General features: G+C 41.2%; 1 protein-coding gene across 2 annotated transcripts in view; it reads left to right on the top strand.

Annotated features, from left to right (window-relative positions):
* Window positions 1-3,501: 3,501 nt before the first annotated feature.
* Window positions 3,502-13,636, top strand: part of FAM199X (family with sequence similarity 199, X-linked) — a 30,980-nt gene continuing 20,845 nt past the window's right edge. The window contains exon 1 of one of the 2 annotated variants that reach the window (XM_086386994.1): window positions 3,502-4,046. In XM_086386994.1, coding sequence (XP_086243120.1) covers window positions 3,850-4,046 — 197 coding nt within the window. In that variant the 5' untranslated portion in view covers window positions 3,502-3,849. The remainder of the gene's footprint in view (window positions 4,047-13,636) is intronic. The other variant, XM_086386996.1, reaches the window with a different exon arrangement.

Genomic DNA, 13,636 nt, shown 5'->3' on the forward strand with positions numbered 1-13,636 from the left:
TGCAAAAAAATTAATGTAGACACAGACCCAATAGGGCTTCTCTGATGGCTCAGTGGTAAAGAATCAATCTGCAATGCAGGAGACATGGGTTCGATCCCTGAGTTGGGAAGATCCCCTCAAGGAGGAAATGGCAACCCACTCCAGTATTCTTGCCTGAAAAATGGCGTGGGCAGTGGAGCCTGGTGGGCTACAGTCCAAAGCATTGCAAAAGTTGGACACAACTGAGTGACTGAGCACATACTGAATACCCTTCATAAGAATTTCTCAAAAGACCCACGAACTCTTCAATGGAAAGCGTGGACAATGTTTGCACCCTAAGATTCTCTAAATTTCTTACCTCAATTCTTGCCTTGCTGCTTCCACCACTCTTGGACTGTTGTATCATGAGTACATGTATCATGTACTCAATCCTAGTCAAGTCTCCACACTGAAATCTCTACTTTTAAAACAAACACCCTATTTTAATCAATTCTATCCTTACCTTTTTCCCTCTGAGACACTGCCAAATCTTTATGGAATAGATGTTCTCCCTTGCTGTGATAAGTAATATACTCAAGCTTTGTTTCTCAAGTTGTGTTGGTGATACTTGGGGAGCTGATTTTATATATATATATATATATATATATATATATATATATATATATATCTCCTTCTCCAGTATATATAAAATCTAATATATCTGGGGCTTCCCTGGTAGCTCAGCTGATAAAGAATCTGCCTGCAATGCAGGAGACCCTGGTTGGATTCCTGGGTCGGGAAGATACCTTGGAGAAGAGATAGGCTACCCACTTCAGTATTTTTGGGCTTCCCTGGTAGCTCAGATGGTAAAGAATCCACCTGCAATGTGGGAGACCTGAGTTCAGTCCTTGGGTTGGGAAGATCCCCTGGTGGAGGGCATGGCGACCCACTCTGATATTCTTGCTTGGAGAGTTCCCATGGACAGAGGAGCCTGGCAGGTTACAATCACGAAGAATTGGACATGACTGAGCAGCTAAGCATAGCACAGCACATCTCATATATCTAGGTATGACATAAATATATACACACTTATAATTTGCATCCATCAGTCACATGAAAAAATTATAAAGATTAGATCACAGATCACTGTGTCAAACTCATATATTTCTATCCAATAGTAACCAAAATGATAAAGATTGTTTGGCAATTCTCGGTCCTGTTCAGTCTCTTCATAACCCTCTTGCAGTCCATCATCTCTCTGGGTACTAAGTTATGCACCTGAGGAAGGTAGAGCACTCCAGGGTTGCCTTCCAGTCCCAGACCCTCAAAGAATGTAGGGAACTAATATATACATATCAGAATTATTCTATTTCATTATAATGGTAGGGAAAGATGAATTGGGTAAATGCATTCAGACTAGGTACCCCCAAGGAACTAACCAAGAAAATTGAAGTGAAGCAAGAAGGAAGGATGCACAACAGTCATCAACTCCTAGATCATATATTTAAGTAAACATTATACACATAGTGCACATACTCTATGTGCTGCTGTCATTATTTCTATCACTGTTTCTCAACTGAAAAATATATTTAAGGGAACTCAAAAACTTTCTCAGACCCAATCATTTATATTAATTTTATACTACTATTTCCTAAATATAAACAAAACTAAATATGAACTCTGCTGTTCATAAAGCTCTTATACAAATTCAATTTACCAATTATGCACAAATTTTAAAAATGTTCATTTAATCTGTTACATGATATTTGCTAAGACAAAACTGCCCTTAGAAACCTGAGCATACTACCAGCTGGCCTGTGTGCACTCTTGATTTTCAGCATGCTTGTATGTGTGTCTTGTGAGGACTCTCCTTTCCCATCACTTTCCACTTTCAAATGACAAAAATTTTCAGTTGTACAGTAAGCCTTGAAGGAGGAGGGTCACTTCATTTCTTTTCTCACTAGCTCATGACAAAGTAGTATTACTTTGTGCCAACTTGGTTTTAAAAACAGACTCAAATACACGTCCTAATTATGTGGCAGCTGTTACCATTCAGTCATCCAGATACTCCAGAATATGCCTAAAACTGAATGTAAAACATACTTGTAGAAAAACTCAGACTCTGTCATTGGATTCCAGTTTGAAAAACACTGCCCTATTATAGTATGTGTAAATAAATATATGTTTAAATGAGACTATTTTGTTAGCTTCTTACTAATACGTTCTGGTGCTATTACCTGAGTACCTGCATTATAATGCAGCACTTGACTCCTGCTTCAATTGGACAATCAAGTCTCTTGTTTGTGAGGACTAAGGTATGGGCCATTCTGTCTCACTAGTCCAGGCCCCTGAAAATGGGTGCACTGGAGACCATAGGTCTCCATCGTAGATCATCACTGTTCTTTGATCTCTAAATTGAGTGAAAGAAGATATACTCAACAGTAGGGTAGCCAAATAACTGAAGCAAGACATTAAATTTTAAGGAGCGGTTGAGGAGTTGGTAGGACAAGACACTGTTTGGGGCTCATGTGACAACTCCCCACTTCTCCCAACGCCCTTTCTCCTTCCCGTCCTGCATTCTTTTACTGTTCCTCTCCTTTCCATCTACTTCTACACTTCCCTCAAGGATCATTGCAATGTTTTTCCATAAAGCTAAATATAGTTAATGTTTTTTAATTGAGAGATTATGGCCTTATCATTTTATATTAAAATGTACTTCCTTTTGTAAAATAGTAGTAGGTACTTTTAAAAATTGTCTTTGGCAAAATAAGTAATCAGTAACCTTGTGTTTTCTTCCGACTATTTAAAAAAATTTTACACTCCCAAGATCTGGAACTACTGTCTAGAAATGAGAGACGCGAGAAAGAGGCAGGAAGAAAGAAAAGCATGTGACATCTAATAAGCTGATTTATCAAGTTCAAGACGTTTAGCGCCATAATGTATTATATCTTCTACAGGAGTAGGAATGCCTAAGTCTCATTTGGGAGTCAGGGAAGGCTTCACAGAGGAGGTAACATTTGAGCTGGGGCTTTAAGGATTACCAGTGGAGAAAGGGCAGGGCTTTCCAAGCAGAATGCATAATGCGAGCGAGAACACAGAGCACAAAAGAGCATTACGTGCCCGGCAACTCTAAGAAGCCCGCCGGCTGTTGCGAAGAGTTCTCGGGGTTAGGCGATCAAGAGAGAAGCAGGGACTATTTTTTTCCTACTTGGCCCTCTTCCCCTGAAGCCCATTGCACAGTGCTGGGCACACACACTGCAGGAGTTCAATAAATACTTGTTGAATTGGGACAGGGTGATCGACTGTGCTGGGAACCAAAGCCTCTGGATTCTTTCTCACGCACCCGTAGTGTGACCTTGGCTAAGTCCCTTTTCTTGGGACTGCAGCTTGCTGCTTAGTAATCCGCCAAGGGTGAGAAAGTGGAGGAGGAGGTTGGCCTGAAGCGTCGGGCTCTTACAGCTCCTGGAATCCCTGATTCGACGCGCGAAGGGCGGGGCGGGGCGGGGCGGAGCCGGCGGCGCGGGCTGCGGCAGGCGGAGATTCAGTTCCTCCTCCGCGCCAGCAGGGGGCGCAGGGAGCGGCTTCCCGCCGCCCTTCCCGTCCCTGCGGGCGCCTGGCAGACTGCTGCAGTCGCGAGTGGCGAGCGCGGTGGGCGGGCCGGGTGGCGGCGGCGGCGGCGCTACGCTGGGCTAGGTCGGGCAGCCGCGACGACAGCTGAGGTGGCTGCAGAAGCCACTGAGGCGCTGATTGGGTGGCCTGGAGCAGCCCCTGCGAGCCGCCAGGCGCTCCCCGGGCAGCAGTGGGCCGCGGACAGGTTAGAGTGGGGGCAGGGGCAGGCGCGGGAGCAGCCCCGGGCCGGAGTGGGGAGTCCGAGCCAGGCCATCTCCAGCCATGTCCGACGAGGCGTCAGCCACCACTTCATACGAGAAGTTTCTAACTCCCGAGGAGCCCTTCCCGCTTCTGGGACCCCCTCGTGGGGTGGGCACCTGCCCGAGCGAGGAGCCGGGCTGCCTGGACATCAGCGATTTCGGCTGCCAGCTCTCGTCTTGCCATCGCACGGACCCGCTCCACCGCTTCCACACCAACAGGTACAATCCTCTGCTGAGGGCAGGAGCAAATTTACCGCACCCCTGCCTCCAGTCGGACAACGCCGGCTCCCCCCGATCCTGGCCCTCAGCCTAGGGGCTGTGCGTTCAGTTGCCCCCTCCCCCACCTTTCTCCACCCAGCTCTCATTCCCGGGCTCCTTCCCTCTCCCCCTCCCTATTTCACCCCTTCCCTCCGATTTTCCTTTTAGCCGGCATTTTACTCTCTCCCCCCACCCCATTCATCTTCTGACCCAGCTACTCTTCCCTTCCCCCTCCTGCCCCATCTGTACCCTGCGAATCCCAGACCCCCACCCTTGATTTTTAGATGCTTCCCTGTTTCCATCCACCCGCAAAAGTTTAACCCCTTCCAATTCCGGTATGCTACAGAGAGGATTTCGGATGGCTCAAAATCAAAATCAGTCGACGTTTTGAAAGGTGGCACTTTGAAAGCTAGAATCTTCCTTTCTCTATTTTTTAAACGTCTTATAGCGCTGTTTCCAACCTCCAACCCGCCTCCCATTTTTTAGTGAAGCTCTAGAAAACCAGATGATTCTCTTTTTTTCCTTTCTCTGTGAACCCTTTGCCCTAGCGCTTTAGGCCCTGCCAAAATGTATAAGCTTAAATCTGGAAGATTCTTTCCTGAAGCACATCCTTTGGTTTGCTCCGCCAGTGGAGGGATGGAGTGAAGCATAGGATGAGCTTGCTTATACAAATTTCTTCAGAGGGTGCATCCTCTAACTAGTTTTATTAGAAGGTAGAGTGTTCTGGAGAATTCTATCATGCAGACATTTGTGTTATATCAAATGTGCGGAATTTGAAGATGTTTTACACACAGCCCCAACCTATAACATAGGTGCATATTATATGTATTCGTGTATGTGCAGGCTCAATCGCTCATGTCACTCTTCGCTACTGCATGGACCATAGCCCACCAGGCTCCTCTATCCATGGGATTCTCCAGGCAAGAATACTGGAGTGGGTCGCCATGCCCTCCTCCAGGGAATCTTTCTGACCCAGGGATCGAACCTGAGTCTCTTTAAGTCTCTGCATTGGCAGGCATGTTCTTTACTGCTGAGCCACCAGGGAAGCCTGCTATTATAGGGGCGCACAAACAGGCTGGGGAAGGTGTGTGGAGAAAAAGGGAGGAGGAGGAGAGGCAAGGGAGGAGGGAAAGAGAGAGGGATTCAGCTATGGAAAATACTGGAGCTGAATTAAGGCAAAGGCATCTAGTTCTGATTTCTGGTCCATTTTACAATATGAGCACAAACAAATCCTTCCACATTCTAATACCTTTTGCATGCTTCCCCCACCAATCCCTTAAATCAATCTACAGAGTTGCTGAGCTTCTACTGAGTACCAGGAATGTATAAAATACGTTTGTTACCTAAAAGAAAGTTATAGTCTGAAAACAAGGTGTTACAGTTAAATAATGATGAAGCTCATCACTGTAATACATTTGAAAAGAAAGTCATGGTAAGTTTGTTTTAACTGTTCCAAATCCTGGTTATAAAAAATGAAGAAACTGGGGCCTAGAGAGAAAAGACTGAGTTCAAGGTCATAAAACCGAGTTTGGCAAAGCCAGGATTACTCCTTTGGAGCCAGTGATGAAACTTGGAACAGAGCTAATGGCTGCAGTGTTATAAATGGTTGTTAGTTTCTTAGACTAACTCACAGAAGCCCAGGATGTGACTAAATGTTACTATGAATGTAACATTTATGAAATCAAGTGTGCTTAGAATTGTTTGCATTGGAAAATAAAAATACTTGTGCACATATTTGATATTTAAGTTTTGCCGCATTGGAGTAAATCATATACACAGGAAAGTTAAATGATCTCAGGATTAGCCTGCTCTAATGATGAGGGCAGGGGAGTGGGGATAGGGGTTAAGTGCTCCCAAAATGTGTGGAGGTGTTGGGGAGTGAAGAACAGTGAATAACACATTTCTTACAGATTGTTCTGTTCTGTTCCTTCTCCTCCTCCCCATTTTCTCCTTGTTTTTCTCCCCCTTGTCTATCAGACCTTGGTAAGGTCAAGGTTGTTTTCCAGAATGAGGTGATGAAGATAGAGGGGGAGGTTCTTGTTCAACCCCATTTTTTCCAAGTTAGCGTTATTTTTTTCTAGTTACTGCCTGTTTTTCAAGACCCCTTCTCCTACCCTGGGCTTCCCTGGTGGCTCAGCAGTAAAGAACCCACCTGCCAATGCCAGGAGACACGGGTTCAATCTCTGGGTCGGGAAGATCCCCTGGAGAAGGAAGTGGCAACCAGCTCCAGTATTCCTGCCTGGGAACTCCAATGGACAGAGGAGTCTGGCAGGTTACAGTCCAGGGGGTCATGAAGAGTCTGACAGGACTTAGCGACTAAACAACAACAACTCCTTTTCACAGGGCTTGAAATGGTAGCAGCAGGTCTAAAGTATCTTGCTCTGCACTCTTCTCAGCTGAGTTTAGGGAAAGTAGAATTAGCAATTCTTAGAGCAGGTGATGTTTCTGCCCCAGGCTACCTTGCTTTTTAAATCTTTTTCCTTCTGGAATGTTCTGCCTTCTTATCCCCTCCTCAGGGTGGCATTTGAGAGGACCATAAGCTTCCAGTCATTTCTTTTCAGAGAGAAGCAAACAGCTAAATCATATATGTGGGAAAAGTTTAGTTTAAGGAGTTCTTTTATTTCAGAATCATATGGGTCACTTTTTTTCTTCACAGCACGTTATTCATCAATTCAAGGAACAATCCAACAATCAGATCTGAATAGTTGAGTACTGATATTGTGTCTTGGGTTTGCTGTGTGCTTAGTTGCTCAGTCATGTCCAACTGTCTGAGACTCCATGGACCATAACCGGCCAGGCTCCTCTGTCCATGGGCATTCTCCAGCCAGGAATACTGGAGTGAGTTGCCATGCCCTCCTCCAGGGGATCTTCCCAACCCAGGGATCGAACCCAGGTCTCCCATATTGCAGGTGGAGTCTTTACTGTTTGAGCCACCAGGGAAGCCGTGTCTTGGGTTTAATCATTGTGAAATAAGTCCCATTAAAAATAGAAAGCTTGTCAGTGGGTAGATAATTGATTTACCTTTATCTTGCATCTTCATTGTTACCTGATAACAAAACTGTGGAGATTGTTTAGATGATGCTATTGATAAGGGCCTTGTGATGATGACAGTTTTGTGCCCACTCATTTACTGGACTCTGGGATATCTATGCAGTCTTCATTAACCAAGAGGGTCAAGGCACTATTACTTACGATCCCTAAGTTTGAATGTTTGCTGTGTTTAGAGTCACCTGTCACTTATATTGGTGTGTCACTGGTCTAGGTTCACTGGAAAATAAATTACATGAACATGGCCAACTTCCTGAGAATTCACTTTCCTAGGAGTATCTTTTAGGATTTTATGACCAAGTTGAATTTGTCTGGAATTTGGGGAGAATAAAATAAATTTCAGTAAGCCAAAAAACATTTTTTAATTGAAATGTCAATATGAAATATATATGTATATAGTTTTTAAGGCTTTTTTTTTTTGGTTTGGAGGATAGAATTTTTCTGATATAACTGTGGATTTTCTTTCAGCCTTTGTCCACTGTACTTCCATTGTCATCAAATGAAGGATATCCTTTAGCAAATTGAAAAAATTACAGCGATATTGGTAGATCCTATAATTGTGAGATGAAGGAGGTTAATATGAACTACTCAGTGTGATTTTCTCTTCCTCTTTCAGGAGTACATCAGTACTTTGACATTGAACAATTGTGAAAAGCATGTGGGAGGACAGTGTCTCACTTTGCTACACCCTATTGGCAGGATACAAAATGAACTACGTATTGTATACAGCAGTTAGTTACTCAGTTCTGTGATTTCAGAGCCCCATTTCTAGCCCCATTAACTAGAAAAAGCCCAAGACTACTGGGTGCCTTTTGTTCCACCCACAGTTTTCCTGTCTTGTTAGAAAATTGGAGGTGCAGAAGAGCTGTGAGTTATAGGTGGGAGAACCACATTTCACGAAGTGATATGTTACAGAGGCAGGAATAATTTTATTTAGGGATTTGTTGCAACAAATTGAGGATGGGGATAAGGCTTTGGAGAACTACCCAGGTTAGAAATGTAGATTGGGGAGTAATCAGAACAGCAATTTCAGTAGTGCAATAGGAGTGGAACTGTGGGTTACAAAGGTTGGAAGAATAGAAGAAACTTTTCAATAAATTTAACAGGGAAGGGAAAGGGAGATGTGATGATAATTTGGGGGAAAAAAAGTGAAAGTTTCTTTGTTTTCTGCCTTGTCTAGTGTTTATTTTCGAAGAATAGGTATGTTAGCTCCTTAGAAGAAGCCCACAGGAAAAGGAGAAATAAAAAATACTAGAGCAGGTGGGATGACAAAGAGATGGATGGGATTAACTCAGTAGGCTAAATGGAAGAATTAGCCTTAGAAATATCATGGAATGTTGTTTACTTCCCAAACTATAGAGGGGGTAAGAGGGATGGGTAAGGATCCCAAGACAATTGAAGTTGCTGGGATGAAAGTTGGAAATTTGAATGAGCTGATTAGGGGGTTGTGTCATCTGTTCTAACTTGGGACCCTGATGGCCTTTTGGGCTCCAGAGAGTAGCAGAGGTCAAGGTGGTTGTATGGGAATTCTAGCAGGACGTCAGTGATGAATACACATGATGATAGGGGGTTGTTAACTGAGAAAGGATGGCTTTGGAATGACTTTTCATCATTGACAGTAGGACTTGATTCCACAGTGCTCATTGGATACTCATTCTCAGAGGTAATGGTTAGGTCTTCCTGAGAAAGGCTTCAGAAGAATGTATATGATGCATGTACTTTTCTTAATTTTACAAAAATGCCATTGAAAGCCCTTCATCTGTATATTATTGCTGAAATGCCTTGCGGATAAGTCTTCTTGGCTTTTTTGTTTTTTTTTTAATTAAAATTTTGGCAGTAAGCCTAGTTACTGAGTTAAACCCCATTTCATGGATTCTTTTCAACATTTTTCTTCTGAGATATGGAGAGAGTGTCCTTTGTGAATAATTGCATGGTTGTGGCTAGGATCTTAGTGTTAGGTAGTTTTCTCTTAGTGGAATAAGATTTAAGGGCTTTGTAAGTTTGAAGAGTTCAGTGCTGAGCGCACGTACATGGTGCTCTTGTGTTACATGTTTGAAGCCAAAAGAACTGTCTAAAAGCATCACTTAAATTTCTATTATAAAAGCTCATTAGAAAAAATTGTGGGCATATATACAAAACCATAAAGACTACTTATAATCCTTTTCACCACAGATAACAGGTGTCAACATTTTGATGATGTTACCTTTTTTGGCTGTACCATGAGGCTTGCAGGATCTTAGTTCCCTGACCAGAGATTGAACCTGGGCCCCTGGAATGGGAGCACCAAGTTCTAACCACTGGACTACCAGAGAATTCCCTGTTGTTACTATTAATGTTATTATTTTTTGTACACATATAATTTTAAAAACCAGGATCAAAAAAAAATAAATAAAAATAAAAACCAGGATCAAGCTATATATATAAAATTTGTGACCAGGTTATTTGCACTTGTATTTTCTTTTCCAATAAATGGTCCGAAAATATGATTTTAATGATTATAAAATATACTCATTTAATTATTCCCAATGTTTTGGGAGCGTTTGTCTCGCCCCTTTTTTATTTGCTATTATAATATTTGGACAAGTTTGTATATACATCTTCTTTTCCAAATTTCTATTTGGGAAAAGGGATAGATTCTTAGCCAAGCAATTACTGAGTCCAAAGGAATGAACCTTTTTAAATCTCTTTATATATACACTACCAAATTGCTTTATACACATATGTACCAAATCTATATATACAGATTATGTCAGTGCCAATATACCACTCCCACTGGCAGTGGATGAAAGTACTTCCTACTTGGTTTTTATCTACATTGTTTTAAAACAACAATAATAATATTTGCATATTAGAAGATAGAATTTTTTGAAAACTCAGAGTGCTGTTTTTCCGTTTTGTAAATGACTTTCAAGTATGAGATCAGTTTCCTTGTTGTTAATTAAAAAAAGAAAAGAACAAGGAGCTAAGTCTTCTAAGAATACCCAGAACTTTGTAATAGCTATTAAAAGTTACAGATCTGAAACTGAGGAACATCCTGATTTTGCCGTAAGGTAAGAGCACAAAATCAAGCAAATTCCAGACTCCCTTGTCAGTGACCTAATGTTTCAATTATTAAATATGGCATAGTTTTTTAAAAAAAGAGAGTCATTATTACTCATGAAAAAAAACACATTTCTACTAAATTTTTGAAGCTGAGAAGAAATTCCTATTAAAACAATTACCTGACAGCTTTTCCTAGTACATGACACAGTGCTTGGCACTTTGAAGATACTGACTAACTAAATGTCTGTTGAGTGTGTGAAAGGACAGAACTTGTAATTGCCATTCAAGGCTTTTTATTGTCCTATTGCATGACTGAAGCAATTAGGTTAATTCTACCAGGTTTGTTGATCTTTTTAAAACATGCGTATACTGCTTACCTAGCAAGCGTGTGATAAAGCTATGTAATATTAAAAGGTATTCTAGGATTCTTAGATGAATTTTGAGTTTTTGCCTATTTATAAAAGTTTGTTGACATCTGCTTTCATATTATGGAACTATACTAGGTTAGCGTGTGTGTTTCAGTGTTTTATGTTGTGTATGTTTCAGTGCTTTAAAATACTCTGCCTTTATCACAAAGGAAAAGGTGCCATAAAATTGTCAGATTGCCCAAATTTTATAAATCAAGAACTTTGGAATTAAGATTAGCTATGTAAAATAAGAGGGGAAATTAAAAAATGAATACATAATTCAAGAAAAAACCTGGATTTAATGAAGGATGAGAAACAACCTAATAATAAGTACTGCTGCTGCTAAGTCACTTCAGTTGTGTCCGACTCTGTGCGACCCCATAGACGGCAGCCCACCAGGCTCCCCCATCCCTGGGATTCTCCAGGCAAGAACACTGGAGTGGGTTGCCATTTCTTTCTCCAATGCATGAAAGTGAAAAGTAAGAGTGAAGTCACTCAGTCGTGTCCAACTCTTAGCCACCCCATGGCCTGCAGCCCACCAGGCTCTGCCATCCGTGGGATTTTCCAGGCAAGAGTACTGGAGTGGGGTGCCGTCGCCTTCTCCAATAATAGGTAAGTAATAGGCTATTCTTGAGGAAGTCATTATTTCAGTACCTTATTAGTATCAGATATACTAACTCATGTCCTAAGGATTAATTTCCTAGGCTACTGCCAAAGCAATGAAGATTATCTCAATAATATAAAGCTAGTGGAAATTTATAAAAGAAAACAGATTTGTAGGTTTCAAGACCAAAAAAAAAAGAAAAATGCATAACCCTGCAACAGATAATACACTTGTTGTTCAGTTGCTCGATAGTGTCCAACTCTTTGAGACCCCATGGACTGCAGCATGCCAGGCATACCTGTCCTTCATCTCCTGGAGCTTGCTCAAGCTCATGTCCATTCAGTCAGTGATGCCATCCAACTGTCTAGTCCTCTGTCATCCCCTTCTTCTGACTACATTCTTTCTCAGCATTAGGGTCTTTTCTAATGAATCTACGTATCAGGTGGCCAGAGTATTGGAGTTTCAGCATCAGTCCTTCCAATGAATATTCAGGAATGATTTCCTTTAGGATTGACTGGCTTGATCTCTTGGCAGTCCAAGGGACTCTCAAGAGTCTTCTCCAGTACCACAATTCAAAAGTGTCAATTCTTTGGTGATTAGCTTTCTTTATGGTCAAACTCTTACATGCATACAGGACTACTGGAAAAAGCAAAATTTTAACTATATGGACCTTGATTGGTAAAGTAATGTCTCTGCTTTTTACTACACTGTTTAGGTTGGTCATAGCTTTTCTTCCAAGGAGCAAACGTCTTTTTATTTCATGGCTTCAGTCACCGACTGCAGTGAATTTGGAGCCCCCCAAAATAAAGTCTGTCACTTTTCCATTGTTTCCCCATGTATTTGCCATGAAGTGATGGGACCAAACGCCATGATCTTAGTTTTTTGAATGTTGAGTTTTAAGCCAGCTTTTTCACTCTCTTCTTTCACTTTCATCAAGAGGCTCTTTAGTTCTTCTTTGCTTTCTGCCATAAGGGTGTTGTCATCTGCATATCTGAGGTTATTGATGTTTCCCCCAGCAGTCTTTTTTCCAGCTTGTGCTTCATCCAGACCAGCATTTCGCATGATATACTCTGCATGTAAGTTAAATAAGCAGGGTGACAGGATACAGCCTTGACGTACTCCTTTCCCAATTTGGAACCAGTCCATTTTTCCATGTCCAGTTCTAACTGTTGCTTCTTGACCTGCATACAAATAATACAGACAAAATATTAATATCCTTACTATATAAAGAACTCTTAACAAAATCAACAAGAAAAATACTAACACATTGTAAAATGCTGTAGTAAAATAGCTAATAAATATTTTTAATTTTGTTCTTGACAGTAGTCAAAGAAATAAAAATTGATATAAAAAAGTTTTTCTCCTATCAGCTAGGTAAAATTTTAAAAATGAAAATTTCAGTGCTATTAAGGTTGTGAAATGAACACTTTTATAGACTGCTTTAGGGAGTGTAATGGAGAAGGCAGTGGCACCCCACTCCAGTACTCTTTCCTGGAAAATCCCATGGACAGAGGGGCCTGGTAGGCTGTGGCCCATGGGGTCACTAAGAGTCGACTGAGCATCTTCACTTTCACTTTCATGCATTGGAGAAGGAAATGGCAACCCACTCCAGTGTTCTTGCCTGGAGAATCCCAGGGATGGCAGAGCTTGATGGGCTGCCGTCTCTGGGGTCGCACAGAGTCGGACACGACTGAAGTGACTTAGCAGCAGCAGCAGCAGGGAGTGTAAACTTATGTAACATTTCAGAAAGGTACTTGGCTAAGTATACTATCACCCTTAGAAGTGTTCATATTGTTTGATTTAGTAATTTCCTTTCAAGTTACTTATCCTAAGAGATTATATATTTGGATAAATAATTATAAACAAAAAGGTTTCATCTCAGTATTATTTGTAATACCAAAAAATGGAATTTTGAACAGCTAAGTACCTGTTATTGAAGGATAATGTTTAATAAATTATGTTTAATCAATGGACTATATAGGCATTAAAATGTTTTCAAGTAATATAGCTGGGTAAATGTTCAGTATATAATGTTAAGTGAAAATAAATAGGGCACTAATATCTATACACACACAAAACACTGATTGCATAAAAATATACATATGCATGTAGAAAAAAGTACCAAAATATTATGGATCAGTTATTGCTAATTAGTGGAATTATTGGTCATTTTAATCTTATTCGTGACTCCTTTCTTATTCTAGCATATTTGCAATAATTTTTAAAAGTTACTTAAATATAAGAAACACTTTGAGCTTCTGCCTGTATACTGTGTTGATACTTTTCTCTGCCCTGCACTGACTGCCCTCTTCCTTTAATAATAATAGCTGTGGATTTCTCTGGTCGTCCACAGTGGTTAAGAATCCACCTGCCACAGAACAACTAAGCCTGTGCACCACAACTATTCAGCCTGCACCCTAGAGCCTATATTCCACAACAAGAGAAGCCAC

This window comes from Bos grunniens, chromosome X (assembly GCF_055505025.1).
Source record: "Bos grunniens cultivar Pamir isolate PY7600 chromosome X, Bosgru_T2T1.0, whole genome shotgun sequence".
NCBI lineage: Eukaryota > Metazoa > Chordata > Mammalia > Artiodactyla > Bovidae > Bos > Bos grunniens.